Source organism: Felis catus, chromosome E2 (assembly GCF_018350175.1).
Source record: "Felis catus isolate Fca126 chromosome E2, F.catus_Fca126_mat1.0, whole genome shotgun sequence".
In the NCBI taxonomy this organism is placed as follows: domain Eukaryota; kingdom Metazoa; phylum Chordata; class Mammalia; order Carnivora; family Felidae; genus Felis; species Felis catus.
The window spans coordinates 8,946,077-8,968,075 of NC_058382.1; the positions used below are offsets into that span (position 1 = coordinate 8,946,077).

The 21,999-nt window shown below is 55.9% G+C and overlaps 1 protein-coding gene across 22 annotated transcripts in view; it reads right to left on the reverse strand.

Moving 5' to 3' along the window:
• Positions 1 to 21,999, reverse strand: part of FUT2 (fucosyltransferase 2) — a 36,521-nt gene that overhangs the window by 5,469 nt on the left and 9,053 nt on the right. The window contains exons 1-6 of one of the 22 annotated variants that reach the window (XR_006590731.1): positions 20,821 to 20,955; positions 16,738 to 19,551; positions 5,623 to 5,783; positions 4,611 to 5,087; positions 2,753 to 2,966; positions 1,757 to 2,050 (exon numbers count right to left, since the gene is read on the reverse strand). Coding sequence is in view for 7 of the 22 variants with exons in the window: in XM_045047052.1 (XP_044902987.1) it covers positions 17,754 to 17,792 (39 nt within the window). In the remaining 15 variants the exon portion in view is untranslated. The other 21 variants (XR_006590733.1, XR_006590730.1, XR_006590737.1 and 18 more) reach the window with 21 other exon arrangements.

The window sequence follows — 21,999 nt, forward strand, 5'->3', positions numbered from 1 at the left end:
TTCAACTTGAAAGGCAAGGAGCCAGGGAGGCTGGGTTTACTGACTAAGGTTCATTGCACAGCTCCGCAGATGCTCAGTCTTACTGCTCAAAAGTTCCGGATCAGGCCCCTTCCTCATTGCCACCGAGTGTAAATAAAGCCTCTGTTCCCTAAGCCCAACACGGACTAGGCTTCACACAGTGACAGAGAGGACGCATGACTCAGTGGACACACTCTGATCACAGGCTGTTGACGGCAGGCTCCCACGCTCATTAGCTGTGTGACTCTGGGAAGCAACTTCACCTTTCTGACCATTAAAACAGTACCTTTTGATCTTATCACATACAGGGGGCGCCTGGGTGGCTCAGTCGGTTAAGCATCCAATTCTTAATTTCAGCTCAGGTCACGATCTCACGGTTTTCGGGAGTTCGAGCCCCACGTCGGGCTCTGTGTGGACGGTGCAGAGCCTGCTTGGGATTCTCTCTCTGCCCCTCCCCCCTGCTCGTGCTGTTTCCACCTCTCTCAAAATAAATACATAAACTGATTTAAACAGTTTTTGAAAGATGATCACATTCAAAGCAAAGAGCCCTTGGGGCGCCTGGGTGGCACAGTCGGTTAAGCGTCCGACTTCAGCCAGGTCACGATCTCGCGGTCCGTGAGTTCGAGCCCCGCGTCGGGCTCTGGGCTGATGGCTCGGAGCCTGGAGCCTGCTTCCGATTCTGTGTCTCCCTCTCTCTCTGCGCCTCCCCCGTTCATGCTCTGTCTCTCTCTGTCCCAAAAATAAATAAACGTTGGAAGAAAAAAAATTTTTTTTAAATAAAAAAATAAAAAAAAAAAAAGCAAAGAGCCCTGCTCCGTGTGGCTGAGATGGGAACAGACCTACAAGAGGAATGAATTTCGTCCTGAGGTTGTAAATTCTGGGATGAGCTAGGGTGACCTCATGCCATCAGATGTAGATACGGTGGCTTGAGCTGACCGTGGGGGCTGTTCCTCTGAGGAGTGGGTGAGTGTGTGTGATTCTACTTGCCCTGGTTAATGTTTGATTTTTTTTTTTTTAATTTCTGGGTTAAAAATATTTTTTTTTAATGTTTATTTGTTTTTGAGACAGAGAGAGACAGAGCATGAGCAAGGGAGGAGCAGAGAGAGAGGGAGACACAGAATCCAAAGCAGGCTCCAGGCTCTGAGCCGTCAGCACAGAGCCCGACGCGGGGCTCGAACTTGCAGACTGTGAGATCATGACCTGAGCCGAAGTCGGACGCTCAACCAACTGAGCCACCCAGGCGCCCCCATTTCTGTGGGTTTTGGGGTTTTTTTTTAGTGTTTATTTATTTTAAGAGACAGAGAGAGAATGAGAACGAGCAGGAGAGGGGCGGAGAGAGAGAGGGTGAGAGAGAATCCCAAGCAGGCTCCACGCTGTGAGGGCAGCGCCTGACACGGGGCTCGAACCCGTGAGATCATGACCTGAGCCAAAATCAAGAGTCCCATGCTTAGTCAGTTGAGCCACCCAGGCACCCCTGATTTTTTTTTTTTTTAATGGAGTTGGGGGTATGAGATGAAGCATACGTGTGATGGCAGTCAAGGGGTAGACTGTATGAAGGTAGTACATTTTTGCCCACTCAACCCATAGACCTTGTGTGCCATGCGTTGGGTTGTGTCTGTCTCCAAAAGGCATACTGGAATCCTAACTCCTGATACTGCAGAATATGGACCTTACGTGGACACAGGGTCTTTACAGAAGTGACCGAGTTACAATGAGGTCATCCTAAGGTGGGCCGTAATCCAATAGCAATGGTGTCTTTATTAAAAAAAAAAAAAAAAAGCAAAACGCAGCCAGTAGGGCATCATCTGACTTTGGTCCAAGGCGGCCCTTGTGTGGGCATGGGCGCGGGCTCAAGAGACGCGTCTGTATCCAGCAGAGTCTCTCCCTTGGCGATTTGAAGTTAGAAACACAGGGAGGGTGGCTGGTTGGTTGTGGGCCCCACAGCTGAAGGGCCTGTGAGAGCCCGCGTGCAGCCATGTTGAGCCATATCCAAGAGGGACCAGAGAAACCCATGAGCACAGTGAACTGGACCCTGAGATGAAAAAGGTTGAGGGAGAGATGGAAAGCATCACTGTGCCCCCCTGATGGCTCCCTGGCTCCGGTTTCGTCAAGGCCACTGGCCCTTACATTCCTGTCCAGATCCCAACCAGATTCCTCGAGACCCGGCCCTGACTCTGGGGTAGAAGGAACTCTCTGGGGACTGGGAAGCAGGAGGAAGCTGGGGACAGAGGGGACACCCAAGTAGGAGGAGGGAGAGTGGCCTCGTGCCTTCTTCCCACTTCTTCTGGGTGCTTCTCTCTTCCTTTCTCCAAGTAGCTTGTGAGCCTTTGAAGAGCTCCTCTGTCTGGTTGCGAATTTGCCAAGCACGGGACATGGGAAAAACACGGGCCCAGGGAAATGCTTGTGGGGAGGCAGGATGGAAGGAGGGAGGGAAGAGAGAAGGAAAGAAGGAGGGAAGAAAGGAAGGAAGGAAGGGAGGATGGAAGGGAGGAAGGAAGGGAGGAGGGAAGAGACAGATGTAGAAAGAGACCGGAAAAGAAAAAGACAGGGACAGAAAGAACCGGAGAGAAATACAGGGACAGAGCCAGAGAGAGCAGGAGGACAGACAGACAAGGAGACACGGAGACACAGAGAGAAAGACGGAGGCAGGGAGAGAGAGACAGACAGGAATAGAAAACCACAGGAGAGACAGGAGAGAGAGAAAGGGATCTGCCGCACTCAGTGCAGCTCTGACCTCTGTCCCAATTCTGTGCCTCCAAGCGAGTCACTCTCGGGATCATTCAGACCCGGTCTCTTGGTCTCAGACACAGCTCCATGAAGGAAGGAAGGGACAGGGTCGCTCTGATTCCCTCTCTGTCCCCCGCAGCCCTCGGAAACAGGGCTGGACACACAGTAGGTGCTCGGGAAATGTGTGTAGAAGGAACGTGGGCCTCCGCCTGTCAAGGATACTGGGAGAATGACAGTCAGGATCACACCTCTTCGTCTCTGGGCTGGCCCTGAATGTGCCCTCGAAATTTGTTTCCCTCAGACAGAAAGACAATAAGGCCAGCTTTGTTTGGGTGAGAAGGAAGGCAGAATGTTCTAGAATGGTGGCTGCCGTCTCTCAGCTTCCTTGGTGGTTCCCTCCTTCCTCACTCGGGACGGGGGATCGAGCCCCACCTCCCGCTCCGTGCTGGAGCCTGCTTAAGGTTCTCTCTCCCTCCCTCTGCCCCTCTCTGCCCCTCTGGCTCTCTCAAAAAAAAAAAAAAAAAGAGGCTCAGAGACTAGCCAGAGAAGGGCCTGGGGGGCAAGCCCGGGCCAGGGCTGGGACGGGGAGCTGGGCACAGGGAGACGGGGAGAGCAGCTGGCCCCTCTGACATCTGTGGGGAGAGTTTGGGGAATGCCAGCAGCCAGCTTCTGGAAAGTGGGATCCCAGGGGGATCGGAAAGTCCGTCTCTGGGTCTGTCCTCAGTCCCTGTGTCTGTCCTCAGTCCCTGTACCGGCATCAGGCCCTTCAGGCCATCATCCAAGGAGGGGGGGGCAAGAGGAAAGGTCAAGAGTCCTTCCTTCATCCGTTTGGAGGCAGGAGGATTAGAGAACAGAAGGAGCCCCAACTTCGAAGGAGGAGCCCAGCCCGCGGGTCCCTCGGGAAAATGGGGCTACTGCTATCTGTCCAGAAGGCCTTTTAAGCGCTCTCTCTGGCTCTCTCACCCCAGGCTAAGCCTGGCCCACTGAGTCCTCTCCCCTCTGGAGCCTGGCCCCTGGTGCCAAGCCTCCCCCCATCTGTCCCCACACCCAGAGCTGGCCTTGCGCCTCCCCAGCTCACCGCCCTCCCAGGGCTTTCCACCTCCACCCAGCCAGGCTTCGCCACCAAGAAATAACCCTGTCTGCCCCCACCCCCACCCCACCCCCGAAATTCGCACTGTAAGCACACCTTTGGGGAAGAGCTTGGGGCACGAATGTGAGGCCACCACCTGGAAGTCCTCGACTTGATTCCCAGGACTGGAATGGAAGGGGGGGGGGGGTCGGGAGCCAGGGATCCCTGGGGCCACGGTGGGCCTGGAGGTGCGGGCGGCAGCAGCCTTGGGGACCCTGAGGACCCCTGGGTCCTGTGGGTGGGTCCTGCGACCTCGAGGTCGCAGGAGGTGGCGGTGGGGGGTGGCGGGGAGAGGCGAACAGGAAACTCTCGCACAGCAGGCCCTGCCCCGCACGGAGATTCTTAGGTAAGCTCCAGGAAACTGGTGACGGGAGGGAGGGAGCTGGTGGCCTGGGGCTGGGGAGGGGAGAGTGGAGGTGATGAGGGAGGTGCGGGCTCTGGTGGTCGATCGGCAGGGAGGGGAGGGGAGGGGAGGGGAGCGGAGCGGGGCGGCGGCTGGGGCTCACGGGGCGATGAGACGACTGGGGTGCTGGGTGCAGAGGAGGTGGGCTCCTGGGCGGCGAGGGGTGGACCCTCTGCTGGCGGAGACCCCGGGGCGGGGGCGGGGCATCCCAGAGGGGATCCCTGAGTTCAAGTGCGTCCCAGCACTCGGCCCGTGCGCGCGCTCTCGCCAGCGCGCAGCGGGTCGGGGGGAGCCTCTCCCCCTACACCCCCGCCCCACCTCGCCATCTCTCACCTGGTTCCGGCCGCAGGAATCCGGGGGCCGACGACGGGGCTGCTCGGCGAGCAGATCGGGGTGCTCCCTCGTCGGAGACCGACCCTCCACTCAGAAGTCTGAACCTTCCAGCACCCGGGTCCGGAAAACCCCGCCCAGGCTCTACCTGGCCTCCCCGAGCCGTAGGGGGGGGGGGGGTTAGGGAGCCAGGTGTGCCCGGCGCCCCACCTCCCACCCCACGTGACTGCTGGGACGCTGGCCCGGGAGGCCCCTCGGGAGGAGGCCGGCTGAGTCCAGCCCGGCCTGGCTCGTCCGGACTCAGCCCTGCCAGGGTCCTCCTGGGTTTCTTTATTTGGGCCCCAACCGCAGCATTTACGTGGTCTGCTAACCTCCTTCCATCTTCGCCACCGGGTGAGTTCCGGGCGCTCAGCGGCCCTGTGGTGCAGGCGGAGATTCCAAGGCCCCGAGACGTGAAGTAACTCGCTCAAGGTCACCCCGCTAGGAAGTGAGAGGAGCTAGGTTTCGAAACCGGGCTGGCCAGAATCTCGGATACACCCTGGCGAGCACCGACTCTTCTCACTCTCCCTGCTCTCAAAGAAAGATTCTCTTAGGAAATGAAAATCCCCTAAACGTACATCACAGGGCCAGGCTGTGCTTGTCTGCGGCCGCCAAAATCAAGTGCAAGATCGAGGAGGAATTTTCCAGGGGAGGGAGGAGCCCCCAACAGTCCTAACACTGAAAGGCAACAGCTCCTCCGGGCTCCTGAGTGAGTGGACCGGAGGCCCCACCATCCATGGATCTTACCCTCTGCCCCTTCCCTGCAAAACACGAAAACCATCTGGGGGCGCCTGGGTGGCTCAGTCGGTTGAGCGACCAACTTGGACTTCAGCTCCTGATCCCGAGGTTTGCACGTTAGAGCCAGGTTCGTCGCTGACGGGGGGAGCCTGCTTGGGATTCTCTCCCTCCCCCCCCCCCCACCTCTCTGCCCCTCCCTGCTTCATGCTTTCTCTCTCTCAAAGTAAATAAAACAAACCTTTAAAAAACTCTGAATCGGATCAAGCCTCTCGGTGTGATCACCGGTTTTCAGAAAAACAGGAGGATACAGTCGCCAGTGAATGGACACCGCGAGGGTGCACTGAGCCAAGTCCGGAACGTGGGACGGTCCACAGGACATATGACCCGGCTTCCCCAACACTGGAAGAAAAGGAACAAGCAAAGAGGAGGCTTGTAAGATATGCAAAGCAGATTCTGGGCTCCGAAACACAGAAACAGATTTTTGACCTATGTGCATCTCCGACAGGATGTTTAAAAGTCACGGGGATGTGGGACACGTCTCTATGTAACATGTATCAGCATTTATCCTTAGTCACTAAATGCCGTGGCCACATCGGACAACCCTTGTGACAACTAAACCTGCCCCAGGGATGCCCAGAATGTCCCCCCTCCCCCCTGCCCCGGACAATACTCGCAAATTGAGGACAGGCTGTTCTACGTTCTACCCCCTCAGGTCTCCTGTTTCAGGACCAGGGGCGGGCTGGGAAATGCTTAACAGCCGGCTCCCTGGGGCAAAAATAATCCCTGGTTGGTAGCATGTGGTGTAAATGGTAAAAATTTCGATGGTATAAATACCACCCCCCTCCCCCACCCCATGGCCAATGTCAAGCAACCAACATCGCATCTTAGAACACAGACTTGCAGAGAACATTGTTCTCTGATACCCCGCGTACAGACACAATACATGTAAATAACCCCAAGAGACAGATGATAGGAAAACCTACGAAAATAATCCGGGCAGGAGGAATTTCGAGCTTTGGTTTGATAAAATGTATTCGATTGTGATACATGCTCAAAAGTGTATTTGTTTTGTTTTGTTTTGTTTTGTTTTGACTGAGAACCAACTTAACCAAAAAAATTCAAACTTAAGGGGCGCCTGGGTGGCGCAGTCGGTTAAGCGTCCGACTTCAGCCAGGTCACGATCTCGCGGTCCGGGAGTTCGAGCCCCTCATCGGGCTCTGGGCTGATGGCTCAGAGCCTGGAGCCTGTTTCTGATTCTGTGTCTCCCTCTCTCTCTGCCCCTCCCCCGTTCATGCTCTGTCTCTCTCTGTCCCAAAAATAAATAAACGTTGAAAAAAAAATTAAAAAAAAATTCAAACTTAAAAAAAAAATTTTTTTTTGGATGTTTATTTATCTTGAAGGAGAGAGAGAGCGGGAGCAGGGGAGGGGCGGAGAGAGAGGGAGACAGAGAATCCGAAGCAGGCTCCAGGCTCTGAGCTGTCAGGGAAGAGCCTGCTTCGGATCCTCTCCCCTGCTTCCTCCCGCCTCTCTCCCACTTGCTCTCTCTCTCTCTCTCTCTCTCTCTCTCAAACATAAACATTAAAAACAAAATTTTTAAAAAAGGTTATGTGTACAGTCTATTGTAGTCTTTTTGTTTGTTTGTTTTTAGAGAGAGAACACTTTTTTTTTTTTTAATGTTTCTTTTGAGAGAGAGCGAGTGAGCAGGGCAGGTGCAGAGAGAGGGAGAGAGAGAGGATCCCAAGCAGGCTCCACACTGTCAGCACAGAGCCCGATGAGGGGCTCGAGCCCACGAGCCTCGAACCCTGAGGCACCCGGGGGCCGCTTGTGTGATTAGTTCTACGAAATTTCCAGAGTAGGCAAATCCACAAGCAGATTCGTTGCCGGGGGGTTGGGGAGGGGGAAATAGTGATTCCTGACGGGTACCGGCCTCTTTCCGAGGGAGTGGAAATGTTCTGTGATGGGATGGTCTGCCTCTCACACATGCCTGAGCCTGGCCTGTCCCAGGAGCCTCCGTTTATGTTCCTCCCACACTGCCCCTAGGCCCAGGTCCCAGCATCCCCTGTGTCTTGCTGTGACCTCAGACCCCAAGGCTTAGAAAGCCAAAGAGAGGGGCGCCCGGGTGGCTCAGTCGGTTGAGCGTCCGACTTTGGCTCAGGTCACGATCTCACGGTTTGTGGGTTCGAGCCCAAGTGGGGCTCTGTGCTGACAGCTTGGAGCCTGGAGCCTGCTTGGGATTCTGTGTCTCCCTCTCTCTCTCCCCCTCCCCCCTTCCCCCCCCCCCGCTCATGCTCTGCCTCTCCCTCTCTCTCAAGAATAAATACACATTAAAATAGTAGTAATAATAATAATCATAATAAATAATAATAATACAGAAAGCCAAAGAGAAAAACCCAAGGTCACACACAGAAGGTGACACAGACAGTTTGTAATCAAGTCACTGGCTCCCAAACCCCTGGGGCACCCTTCCCCACCCAACTCCTTTGCAAGCTGGGGGGCCAAGTTCAGGCTGACACTTCCTGAGCCACCAGGAACCCCCATAATCCTCTGTTCCTGGTCCCTCCCCAGGACATACTTTTACGTTCATTTTGCACCTTGAATAGTAATGAGACTAAAAATATCTGTAATGGCTGTAGGTCCCCTCAGGGCAGGAACTCTATCGATGTTCATTATTGCTCTACAACCATAACCTGCTTAGTCCTTCCAACTGTGTGAGGTGGTCCCTAGCAGCTGAGGCCCAGAGAGGTGCAATCACTTGCCCGAAGCCACCCAGCCTGGAAGTGGCGGAACCAGGATTGAAGTCCCGAACCCGAAGCCTTTTTGTCTATTTGTTTTGGCAGGCAGGCAATGACCGGTGACAGTGACTCTAACCCCCTGTCGTGGGTACCAACTGTAGACAAGATCCTGCACAAATACCTGCCACATTTCCGCAAACACTGATACACGTCCCCTTGGCATCCAGCCAACATGCCCTGAGGAAGCCCAGCCTGTCCTGCGGGAGACAGGCCACACAGAGGATGGCCGACAGTCCCAACCAAGTTCCCTGCGGAGCGCAGCCCTATGAGAGACCTCAGACGTCACACGGAGCGGCGAAACACCCAGGCGATCCACGCAATCGTGACAAATAATAAATTCGGCACTTAACGCCATTACATTTGGGGGGTGGCTTGTTACGCAGCATTAGCTGACTGAAACACCTCCCGTTAAGGTGACAGTTCCCTGAGAGCAGGAACCATGTCCGTTTTGCTCCCTCGTGGGTCCCCACTGTCTAGGACGTCTCCTGGAAGATAGTAGGTGCTCTATACATATTTGTGGAAGGAAGGAAGGAAGGAAGGAAGGAAGGAAGGAAGGAAGGAAGGAAGGGAGGAAGGGAAGGAGGAAGGAAAGAAGGAAGGAAGGAAGGGAGGAAGGGAGGAAGGGAGGGAGGGAGGGAGGAAGGGAGGGAGGGAGGGAGGGAGGAAGGGAGGAAGGGAGGAAGGGAGGAAGGGAGGGAGGGAGGGAGGGAGGGAGGAAGGAAGGGAGGAAGGGAAGGAGGGAGGGAGGAAGGAAGAAAGGAAGGGAGGGAGGGAGGGAGGAAGGAAGGAAGGGAGGGAGGGAGGAAGGAAGGGAGGGAGGGAGGAAGGGAGGAAGGAAAGGAGGAAGGAAAGAAGGAAGGAAGAAAGGAAGGAAGGAAGGAAAGAAGGGAGGAAGGGAGGAAGGAAGGGAGGGAGGAAGGGAGGGAGGGAGGAAGGGGTTTTCAGACCTCCATCTCCTGGGATGTCTATGAGACGTAGGTGCAGCTGACGACTGCCCACCAGCCTCTATGCGTATGATAACGTGTTGGTGGGGGTACGTCTACCTCATTCCATGACCAGGGCCGGGGATGCCAGAATGAGGAGGAATCTTCATTACCTGGCCAAGAATGTTCCCGCCCCCCCGTGACTTTGGAACATTTTGCCAGACCTCTATGTAGGTAAACAGCTTGCTGATGAGTATCTGAGTCCGGGATGTGTTGTGGTTATTAACCGCGGGGTTAGAGGGGCCCCGGGCTGCGTGTGGGATTTGTGGACGGGGCGCTTGTGGTGACCACACACAAAGGGGCATGGGGATTGCAGAGGGGAGGGTGAAACGCTGGAGCTCCCCCCACCTCCCGCCATCCATGGGCTCCGCATCAGTCAGGAGACACTCAGTGTAAGCTAAAGGGCGATTTCAAACCTCCTTCCAGCCTCCCCGTGAGGGCTCTGAGCGGCTCCCACCATTAAGGTTACCTGTGGCCTCTGCCATCAGACTGGGAGCCCTGTGGGGTGGAAGCCAGGGCCAGGCCACCCCTAAGCTTTTCCCCGGGGCACAAAAAGAGGTGTTGGTAGGGGTACCCGGGTGGCTCAGTCAGTTAAGCGTCCGACTCTGATCTCAGGGTCGTGAGTTCAAGCCCCGCGTCGGTGGGGAGCCTACTTAAAAAAATAAATAAATAAAAGGGGGCATTGGTGGAATTTCTTCAAAACGTGTTATGGAATTGAAATTCAACAACATGCACAAAAGCAGACAGGCCAGTACAACAAAGCCCCAAGCACCCAGCAGTCAGTTTTCAACTTGTGTTGCCGGCCTCCCTTGGTCTGTAGCTCAACTGGGCCTTCTCATTCCATCCCTGAACATTTCAGGGTGTTCCTCTGACTGGTAAGAATACTTAAAAATGAGGGGCGCCTGGGTGGCTCAGTCAGTTAAGCGTCCGACTTCGGCTCAGGTCATGATCTCGCGATTCTTGAGTTCGAGCCCCGCCTCGGGCTCTGTGCTAACGGCCCAGAGCCTGGAGCCTGCTTCAGATTCTGTGTCTCCCTCTCTCTCTGCCCCTAACGCACTCACACTCTGTCTCTCTCAAAAATAAACATTAAAAATTTTTTAAATAAATTAATTAAATAAAAATTTAAGTGTAGAACAAACACCATGCTGTTACCAGCCCTACAATTAAGTCATTTCTGAATATCATAATATCCAGTCAAATTATAATTTCCCTGATGGTCTCAAAGCTGTCTTTTTTCTTTCCTCTTCTTCTTCTTCCTCCTCCTCCTCCTTTTATTTTTTATTTTTTTAATGTTTTCTTATTTTTTTTTTTTTATTGGAGGGGGCACCTGGATTAATGTTTACTTACTCTTGAGAGAGAGAGAGAGAAAGAGCACGAGCAGGGGAGGGGCAGAGAGAGAGGGAGACGCAGAATCTGAAACAGGCTCCAGGCTCTGAGCTGTCAGCGGAGCCCGACGTGGGGCTCGAACTCATGATCTGTGAGATCATGAGCTGAGCGGCTGTCAGACGCTTAACCCCCTGAGCCACCCAGGCGCCCCTTTCTTCCTCTTCCTTTTAACCACCACAAATACACCCTCATGCAAAAATGGAAATCCATGGGTCCCTGCTCTGGAGCCCCCCCCCCCCCCCCCCCCGGGATGGCACCCTTTCCCCTGCGTGTGGTAACAGCTAACAGTCACTGCGCATGTCGCTGCGCCGGGCGTGGTTGATCTTTTAATCACAGTTTGGTTGAGCTCTCATTCTCAAACTATATAATGTAAAGCAGACAAATCACTTGACGTATGCGCTTCGGTGGCTTGTATTCCGTGGCCTTACGGATCAGTGGCTCGTAAACCAGAGTGGCTGTAGAGTCGTGCACACGCCCCCACTATCATTCTAGAACGTATTCATCCCCCCCAAAAGGAAGCCTGCACCCATTAGCGCTCACTAGCCATTGCCTCTCAACCCCCAGCCCCAGACAACCGCCAGTCTGCTTTCTGTCTCTGTGGGGTTGCCTTTTCTGGACATTTCATACAGTATGTGGTTGATTGGCCCGCTACGGTTTTATTGATTTATTTAATATTTTATAAAATGTAATATACATATAATATACATCATATATATTTTTTACAAATATATATATAGTATATATAAATATATATATTTCAAGTTTATTTATTTATTGTGAGAGTGGAGGCAGGGAGAGAGGAACATGGGGGAGGAGAGAGAATCCCAAGCAGGCTCTATGCTGTCAGCACAGAGCCTGATGCGGGGTTCGAACCCACGAACTATGAGATCATGACCTGAGCCGAAATCAAGAGTCAGACACTTAACTGACTGAGCCTTGCAGGCACCCCCACCCCCACCCGTGCTCCGGCCAGGTACTGTTTCAATCCTCAGAGAGATGAAGTCCTTTGCCAAGGGTCACACAGCCAGCGGGTGTGGGAGCCTGACATCCTCAGCCTGCGGCCAGAGCGTGTGCACTTAACCACCGAGCTATGCGTCCCCTCTGAGTCACTACGTGTAACACATTCCAAGTTGGGAACAGAGGCTTTATTTTCGATGGCGATGAGAAAGTGGTCTGATCTCCAGCCCGTGGGCCATAAGGCTGGGAATCTCAGGGGCATTAGCTGAGCTGTGAAGTGAACCTTAGTCTGCAACCCCCCACCCCCACCCTGGTCCTTGCATTTGAGTCCCAGGCTGCCAGAGGGGAAGGTGACACCCGGGAGTCCATTTCTGGTTGGGCTCAACCCCTGGCCCTGTGACCCAAGGCGCCCAGACCCGCAGCTGGGTTGGCTCAACTCAGGTATAGGCGTCTGGTTGATAAGCCTGAGTTCCTTCTGGAAAGACAGCTTTCTGGGCTCTGAGGGTTTCGGGGATGGCAGACGACAAGCAGGGATGTTGGTGCTAGGTCGCCCCCTGTGGTGTGCCTGTATAGCCTCTACCCGCTTCCCGCATTCAACCAGGTCACACCCTGCTTGGCTCACCCCCCAGTGCTCTCCCCTTATGGCCACTGGGTTCCGTGATCTGACCGGGAACACCGGTCCTGGGCCACAGCAGCCTGTGTCTCTAATCTGCTGGTGCACGCAGTGAGGGGCCTGGCACCAGCTCGTGCTTGTCCAAGCCATTCAATAAATAAACCGGAAGCACCGTATCCGTTTCCCAAGGGTGCTGTTAACCACACACTGTGTGCCTTTCAACAATGGAAAATCATTCCCTCCCAGTCAGGGGCTAGAAGCTGATCTCTGCCTCCATCATCACATGGCGCTGTCCCCTCCTGTGTCGGTGTCACCTGCCACGTCGGAGGCAGGGCCCCCACCCTACCCCAGCGTGACCTCATCTTAACTAATTTATCTGCAAAGATCCTAATGTCCAAAGAAGGGCACATCCGGAGATCCTGGGCGGAAGGCTTTCCGCCCACCCTTCTGGGGGACACAATTCGACCCGTAACAAACACATACTGCGTGCTCCGTGCTGTTTGGGGTACTGGGCTTGCTGGTCCCTGCCCAGGGCTTCCCCCCATCCCCTGTGGTGGGGACAAGGTGGGAGGTCTTTTGAGCTCAGGGCGGAGCTCAGCAAATATTTGTTGATTGAATTTGTGCCACTTATGGTTGACAGCTCGCCAGTTTCTGCTTTGGCCCTTACGAACTAAAAGTCGTTTATTTCCTTTTCCAAACAAGGGAACAGAGCTGGGTCCCCTTAGCATTTAGGTGAAACAGATGCAACTTGGAGTCTCGCTGTGCTTCTCCACCCAGCTCCCCGGAAGCGGAAGCGAGCTGCAGCGTCTGTTCTGCCTCCCAGCAGGGCTCCTTCCCAGCAGAGACGACCCCACCCGGGAGATAATGGATCCTCCGAATCTGCCCCCAGTGCCAACATCGTCCCCAGGGTGCTCGAGAGAAGAGATAGGTGGGAAGCGGGCGCCCGGCCGCCTGTGGCTTTCCTCTGGGTCCCCGAAGTGAAGCTGGCGGGAAATACCACTTCATTGTTTTCTCTTCATGGTTTTCATTATTTTCTTCAGAACCAACTTGATTCTGACTGAGGACAGGTCATCGTGCCACTAAGCTGAGTGACTTCGGCGTCACAGCCGCGTGGGTGTGGGGAGCGCTTTTGTGCGCTAGCAAAATTCTGGAGGCATCGCGCAGGGTCCCAACGCAGAGGGAACAGTCATGGGGGCAACGGGAGAGGGGTTTCCAAGGACGGTTTACAAAGGTGTGGGGAGGATGTAGGGAAACCGACAAAGAGATGTTACAGCTCCCGGGGCGGGGGCATCGACATGGGGTGCAGTTATCACCCCAGGTCGGCAGGGACGGAACTGGAGAATAACTACCCCAGCTTCGCTCTCCTTCCTCCCCTGATTTCTGGACTGTGATCCCACTGGCCTAAGCCAACCGGAGCCACAGGGCGAGGGAGCCCCTGGAAACGGTCTTTATTAGTCAGTGGTGACTGCGGCAGCAAAGAACCCCGGACTGGGAGCTGAAACAACGCACGCTGCCTGAAGGCTGAAGGTCAGGGCGCCTGCCGCCCCCGAGCCTGGTGAGAGCGCACTTCCCGATTTGCAGTCCGAGAGCCGAGCAAGGTCATCTTTCTCGCGTCTCTTTCTTACCAGGGCACCGATCCCGGGGCGCGCCCGGTGGGGTTCGGTCGGTTAGGCGTCCGACCTCAGCTCAGGTCATGAGTTCCAGCCCCGCATGGGGCTCTCTCAGGGCAGAGCCAGCTTCAAGTCTATGGTCTCCCTGTCTCGCTCTCTCCGCCCGTCCCCCGCGTGCTCTCTCTCAAAAGTAAATAAACCTTAAAACAACAACAACAGGGGCATCAATCCCGTTACACCAGGGCTCCTCGCCCATGAATGAATTGTCTCCCCCGCCCCCCCCCCCGAGGCCCCGCCTCCTGACACGAGCACGGTAGGGGGTTAGGGCTTCAACACAGGAACTGGGGAGGGACCCAAACACTCCGTCCTCAGCAGATGCCTGCAGGGCGGAGGAGGTTGGAGAGATTTGGAGGAGCGGTAGGAAGGACCCTGGCACGGCCGTATTCTAGTGAAGGGGGACACACGGCCTCCGTTCACTTCTGTACTTTGCAATTGTCGCAGTTGGTAGTGGGCCACAGGTCACGGCTGAGATGCCTCTACCCTTCTGGCTTGAGTCTCTCCAAAGGGGACAATTTGGGAAAAGATCCAGACTCCGGCAAATGATCCTGAGGAGGAGGGACTGGCCTTGAGAGGACGGAAGAAACACACGCCATGGGAGGTGCCTGGATGGCTCCGTGGCCTAAGTGTCGGGCTTTGGCTCAGGTCTCGATCTCTCTGTGAGTTCGAACCCCACATTGGGCTCGCTGCTGTCGGCTCAGAGGAACTCACTTTGGATCCACTGTCCCCCTCTCTCTGCCCCTCCCCCCGCTCCCTCTCTCAAAAATAAATAAGTAAATAAAAACATTTACAAAAATGAGGGCATCATCCCTTATGACTGGCGTCCTAACGAAGAGGAGGAAATTTGGACACAGACCTGTACAGAGGGGAGACAAAAAGGCAGGGAGAAGACGGTCATGTACAAGTCAGGAACACATCCTCCCTCACGGCCTTAGAAGGAACCAACCAGGGGGCGGCCGGCGGGGCTCAGTGGGTTGAGTGTCCGACTTCGACTCAGGTCATGATCTCGGGGTCCCTGACAGCTCAGAGCCCGGAGCCTGCTTCGGATTCTGTGTCTCCCTCTCTCTCTGCCCCTCCCCTGCTCACAGTCTGTCTCTGTCTCTCAATAATAAATAAACATTAAAAAAAAAAAGAAAGAAAGAAAAGGAACCAACCAGCTGACCTTGCGGATCGGACTTCCAGCCTCCAGAGCCATCGGACAATCCGTGTCTGTGGTTTAAGCCACGACGTTTGTGGTGCTTTGTTATGACGACTCTAGAAAACTAGTGTCACCACCCCCCCCCCCCTCCGCACTGGCTGCCTGCAGTGATCCCCCTGCTCTGGGGGATCCTAACCTGCTGCGGTCCCCTCTCACAGTGCACCAGGGCTGCACTGTGTGATCGATGGAATATGGCAGAAGTGGCCGTGTGCGGCTCGGGCGGGCTGGGCCGTGAAGGCATGGCAGTTTCCACCTTGGTCTCTTGATTTCTCTCTAGGGAGGAATCCAGCGGCCTTGAGGCTCACGCAGCCCCACAGAGGCCCACATCTCGAGGATATGACCAAGAGCCAAGAGCCCAGGAAACTTCTAGCCGTGGAAGCCGATCCCCCCGGGCCCAGGAGGACCTTCAGATGACTGCCTTTGCCGACACCTGGCAGGCAGAACCATCCGGCTACACGGCTCCCGAATTCCTGACCCACACACACTGTACGAGGTGATAAATTACTGTAGTTATTTTAAGCCACTATGTTTTGGAGTAAATTTGCTAAGCAGCAGTAGACGGCTCACATAGAACCTCCCTCCCGGCTCCCCTCCCCTTCCTCTGGAACCTTCTTCGGCTTTTCTTTAGTATCCCCGACCCTCAGCCCCAGACCATGATGCCTCCATCTGGACTGAAGGAAGTAAACTGGGGTCAAAATGGCTCTGGGGAGATACAATGTGATTAATATGTGAAAACAAATTTGTTCAACCTCAGAAGCGTGCTAAGAATTGGGGATTCAGGGGCGCCTGGGTGGCCCTGTCAGTTGGGCGTCCGACTTTGGCTCAGGTCATGGTCTCACGGTTTGTGGGTTCGAGCCCTGCGTCGGGCTCTGTGCTGACAGCTCGGAGCCTGGAGCCTGCTTCGGATTCTGTGTCTCCCTCTCTCTCTGCCCCTCCCCTGCTCGTGCCCCGTCTCCCTCTCTCTTTCAAAAATAAATAAGCATTGGGGCGCCTGGGTGGCGCAGTCGGTTAAGCGTCTGACTTCGGCCAGGTCACGATCTTGCGGTCCGTGAGTTCGAGCCCTGCGTCAGGCTCTGGGCTCATGGCTCGGAGCCTGGAGCCTGTTTCCGATTCTGTGTCTCCCTCTCTCTCTGCCCCTCCCCTGTTCATGCTCTGTCTCTCTCTGTCCCAAAAATAAATAAAAAACGTTGAAAAAAAATTAAAAAAAAAAACAAAAATAAATAAGCATTAAATATTTTTGTTTTAAAAAATCAATAAACTTTGAAAAAAAAGATTTTTTAAAATTAATTATTATTATTTTTTTTTACTATCCAGAAAGGAGTGATACACCGATAAAAGATACTGGGATCTGCATACTTCTAAACACGCTGAATACCAGAAAACCCGTATTACGATCATTTCATCCAACTTTTGTCCACACAGGGGTTTCTCAGAGTGGCTTTGAGTCCTGGGAGCGTTGTGAGGCGCCCACCCCCATTTCCGGGGACTTCTCTGCTCCACCGAGGGCGTCTCCCTGAGATTTACCCTCTCAGATCCTGGCTTCCCTCACATCCTTGCAGGATAAGGCCTCAGGAAACCCAAAGCCCGAATTCTTAGCTGCCCTTGACTTGAGGGCAGGAATGGCTTCACCAAACCAAACCCTCTCAGGAGGCAGGGGCAAAAAAGTTTGGGCTTACGCTCAAAATATGTTTCCGTCTTAAAGCGGCACAACGGTTCAGGGGACGCCACGCACGCGCCCGTTCGCGGCCAATACTCACCGCGTGTTTTCAAGGCACCGAATGGACTTGCTGGGTTCTTGCGAGGAGCCGCTGAGGGAAGTCCTGTATTTTGTTCTGCACGTGGCCCGCAAAGGCACAGAGAGGTTAAGTCACTTGTTCGAGGCCGCCCAGCTCAGAAGCAGAGCAGCCGGGAGGCAGGCCGTGGGTGCCTGATTCTGGGCCCGCCCGCCGACCCGAGGGCCAGGGAGGCGCGTGCGGGGCTAGGGGCTGTTCTCTCTGGCCTGGCCAAGGTCAGCAGCGATGCCCATCCACTCCGGCAGGAAGGCTGCTTGGGGCTTAAAGATCCAGCGGAAGGGGGAGTGCGGGAGGGTGAAATTGGCCAGGTGGATGGTGTCCCCGCCCGCCAGGTAGGCGGCCCAGATCCCGAACGTGCCCACGGTGATGACGCTGTGGTTGCACCGCGTGGGCAGCGCGAAGTCCTTGGCCGGCGAGCCCTGAAGGCCATTGCCGGCGAACACCACGTCGCCGCGGGAGGCGTCGATGTTCTCGCGACACCAGGCCATGCCGTTGCTGGCGACCACGAAGACCGGGGACCGTCCCAGGGCCCGCTCCAGGTACCCCGGGTAGGCGACCACGCCCTTCCACACGCGGGGCATGACGTGCACGTAGTCGCCGCGGCGCACGTGGACGCCCACGAAGGTGCCCGGCCGCTGCCCGCCCACCTGCAGCCGCCGCAGAAACGCCTGGGCCTCCTCCCGCACGTGGTCGTGCAGGGTGAACTCGCGCCGGATCTCGTCGCGCACGTGGTGGTAGAAGGTCCAGGAGCAGGGGTAGCCGGTGAGGCGCACGTACTCGCCCGGGATGTGGCGGTAGCGGTCCTCCATCCAGTCGTTCAGGGGGTAGTTCCGCCAGGGGATCCTGCCGGCCGCGGTGTGGTGCAGGACGGGGAGGCTGATCCGGAAGATGGGCGCCAGCGCGCTGTGCATCTCGGCCGGGATGAAGGCGGGCCGCCCGTTCATCTTGGCCAGGGCGTACAGGGTGGCGTACTCCCCCATCTGGTTCCCCAGGCGCCCTTGGGCGTTGATGGTGAACATGCCGCCCCAGGGCAGAGATCTGGGGAGCAGGACGACGCGGCCCGAGTAGGCCCAGGGGCCGGGCACCACGGCCAGGCGCCAGTGGCAGTGGAAGACGGTAGACGCCACGACGATGATGAAGAGGAAGTGGACGGTGGAGAAGGAAGCGCAAGTGGCCCAGGATCTCGCGATGGCTGCGGGGAGGAGGGAGGACCCGGTCAGGACCGGCGGGCAGGCGCACGTGACTCTCACTCACCCTGGAATCGTTCATTCCTCACACAACGCATCCCAGCCGGTCTAGCGGCGTCCAGAGCGTCCTGACCTGCTTTCTGTTCTCTTCTGTATCTGTGGTTTCCCTGTGGCCATTCCAGCGGCCACAGCTCAGGAGTCTCATGGGCCGGTGTGGGAGGAAGCCCTGGATTTGGGGGGGGGGGCACTCTTCATCATCTGGCTTTTGTCCTCCGCTGCTCCAGGCATCCCATCTCTCTCCCCGCCAGCTCCCCTCAAACGTCAGGGTGCCGTGGGCCTTGCCTCAGCTCTCTTCCTCCTCCCACATTCCGGGGCTCCTCACTTTATTAATCTGACCCCTGTGGGAAATCTGAGCACTCCTGGGCCCTCCTCAAATGTCGCTTGTTCAGCGTGGGTCCCCAGCAAGGTCAGCTGGCTCTTCCACAGCAAGGCTAAGTGTGACCTCACATTCCACCGGGGTGTACGAGAAGTGCCCTGCCCACTGCTCTGGTTTCCAAAGGGGGAGCCCTTCTGCTCACGTGCCTCCTGACAACTCTGTCCCAATCCTTATCACACCAGCTGCCAGCTCGGGGCCGGCCTGGGGGGTCCTACATGGAGGACTCAGGTCTCAGGCTCTAGCCAGCTTGTGGGGCCGGCCAGGTCCCAAAGGCAGAGGGGGTGAGCGGAGCCGGGACTAGAGCCTGGGCTACCGGGGAAGAGGGAGCCGCTCAGGACAAAGGTACCCACCACCCAGGCGTGTGACCCGTGCAACGGCCCCACGGCCTGCACTCAAAAGGACCCCGCGCTTCACCTGGCTGGCTCAGTTGGTACAGCGTGCAACTCTTGATCGCGGGGTTGTGAGTGTGAGCCCCGTGTCGGGTGCAGAGTTTACTTGTTTTAAAAAAAAAAAAACCGGGGAGGGGGGTGCTGCACTTGGTTTAGTGCTCTGGTCTCACCAGCTACAAATTATCAATAAATGTGAACAAAGCCCCCCTGTTTCCCTGTTCCACTGGGCTCTGCAAATCAGGCAGCCGGCCCTGCAGCCACCCGCTTCCAGGAATCTCAAGAGCTCCCTCTCCTGGCTTTCTCTCAGCCTGAACAACTAGAAAGCCGCAGAAAAACAGCGAATGAAGGCTGCTGCTTCTGTGGTTCCTGCCACACACCAGGCACTGGCCCCAGACTTACCATCTCAGTCCACATTTCCTTGTTGGCCACTTTCCTCCAGTTGGGTGGCCAACCCCCCACCCGAATTGAACTCATCCGGGGACAAAACATGGCCTGAACTGACCCGCGGCTATTTGTAGACTTTGCTCAATGTGATGTCCGTGTGTTTTGCTACAGAAACAGTAACGTTAGGAGTGGCTGGTTGGCTCAGTCGGTTAAGCGTCTGACCTCGGCTCAGGTCACGATCTCCAGGTTTGTGAGTTCGAGTCCCGCGTCGGGCTCTGCGCTGACAGCTCAGAGCCCGGAGCCTGCTTCGGATTCTGTGTCTCCCTCTCTCTCTGCCCCTCCTCCGCTTTCACTGTCTCCATCAGTCTCAGAAATCAATACACTAGAAAGGAAGGAAGGAAGGAAGGAAGGAAGGAAGGAAGGAAGGAAGAAAGAAAAGAAAGAGTTGGATTATGGGATGCTGCCCAGATCCCGCAGGGGAGCTACTTAACATACAGTCTAGGGACCCCATTACAGTGCCAACACACAGGTTCTGAAACGTGTCTGGTCTAAAGAGTTTCAGAGTTTCAGAGAGGAAACCGAAAGCCTGTCTTCGCTCATTTAATCCTCTTGATCTCCTTCGAGGAAGGCACACTGTTATGCTCATTTAACAGATGAGGGCACCTGGGCACAGGGAGGTTGAGAAACCTGCTTTAGGGGCGCCTGGGCGGCTCGGACTCTTGGTTTCGGCTCAGGTCGGGATCTCATGGTTCGTGGGTTTGAGCCCCGCATCGGGTTCCGCGCTGGCAGTGGGAAGCCTGCACAGGATTCTCTGTCTCTCTCTCTCTCTCTCTGTCCCCCCCCCCACACACATTCACTCTCTCTCTAAATAAATAAATAAATATTAAAAAAAAAAAAAAAGAAAAGAAAAGAAAAAGAAACCTGCTTTAGGTCATGCAGCTAGGAGAGAGGCAGAGCGTGAATCTGAACCCAGGCCGTGTGGCTCAGGAATCTGTGCTGTCAGTTACTGTCCTGGATTTTTCGAGAATTCCTCAGGGAGAGCCCTCAGCCGCACACTCTCAGTCCAGCTAGACGTGGAATGTGACCTGCCTTGCCTTGTGGGGCCTCTGCCGTGTCTGGGCCGCCCAGGTAGGGGCCAAAGATCTCCGCAAGCCCAGAGCTGTGGGTCCCACACTGCTGGGCTGAGCTGTGCCCTGGGGGTGGGGGTGGGGGGGGGTTCTGCTTCCTCCTCTCTGGGGATGAAAGTGCCCAATACTTGAGGAACCCCTTCTCCTAAATAAATAAGTAAATAAGTAAGTAAGTAAGTACTATGAAAACCAAAAGCGAGGAAGAAAGCCTCCCTCCAGGTCACATTACTTTAAGAAACTTCTTGTCCCTGGATGGGGAGGAAAGTAAAATGCGACCTAAACTTCCTGGAATTTTCTCTGGCAGCCAAACTAGCCTTTTGCGCTGGCCTTGCCCTCTGCCCGCGTCGCTCCAGCCCCCACGATGATGCTCGGGTGGCTTGCGGTATGTCCCCACCGCTTTCGGGTCTCAGCCCAGATGTCCCCTCCGGACCCCCCCCCCCCCCACCTCCCTGCTCGCTTTTGTTCCGCAGCGCTCGCCACCTTCCTCGCCACCTTCCGCCATCCTCTGGAGCAGAATTACTTACTACTTGTCCGAAGCGATTGCTCTTCTCTCTGGACTGTAAGCCTGACTGACAAGGGCGGGGAGGTTTGTAGGAGTTCGCGGTGGTAGCTTCAGCGGGGTGTCTGCACACAGGAGGGACTCTGGGGCGCACTTGCGGGATGGATTCGTGCAGTGACGTTACCCTGTCGCTCACACCGCCGTCCCAGAACCGGTAGGCGCCCTGTGATCTAGGGGTGTCTCTGCCCCCGATCTCCTTCTCTCGCAGTTAACTGCTCCTCCAGGCTTAATTTCAAATCCGATGTCCTTGTCCTGGCTCCCGGCTCGTGCTGGCGGGTGAGGGCCACCCGGAACGAGAATCACACAGCCCCTTGGCTGTGCTCTCCCGACCCCAGGACAGGGTCCCGCCAGCGGACCCCCAAATCCCCGTCAGGGTCGGGTCCACGCGGCGCCGAAACGAAGGCACTCAAGGGCGCGGCAGCAAATATCTGTGCCCTATCCTCTCGAGACTCCCCCGCCCCAGCTTTTCTCAGCGGGAAGTGAAGTAGAGCCTTATTTTTCTAGTCAAAACCATCGGGTTGTCAGTCACATCAGCATGACAATTTCCGTGAGTGAAGTGTTGAGGCCTCACAGGAAAGGCCTTTCCGCTTTGAGCTGGGGTCCCTGCTTCCTCCCTCCAACGCTAGGTCCTAGGTCGAGGGACTCTTATCCCCTCTCCTCCTTCCCCACCCACCATCTCAGAAAGCGGCCCAATTCTTTGGGTTTCCCGGTGGCTGTCCAGATCCCCCCCAAAGCACCGATTTTTGGGGTTTGAAAATGACTGACCTTCATCCTCAGTTCACCCACAGCTGACAGAAGGTTCCAGAGGGGAGGAGGCTCTGGCTGGGGGTCCCCCTTCAGTGTGGGCCAGGGGCCGCCCTGAAGCCGCCTGGCCGGTCAGCCCCTTCCCTTCCCCATCGATTGCACCACCACGTGGTGGGCTCAGCCCAGCGGACCGCCTGCCCTTGGGAGTCCTGGGGCAGGGGTCTGAGTGTGAGTGCGGTGGGGACCCGAGACCCGGGAAAGCCCACCTCGCCGGCTGTCCCATCCTACCTGCCTTGAGCTTCCTGGGCCAGCCTGCTCGGGGCTATCCCCCTCGGGCGATGTCCTTGGCGCTCCACATAGTCCTGGGTGGCGGGCCGGCTGGGGTCCCTGTGGGGAGAGC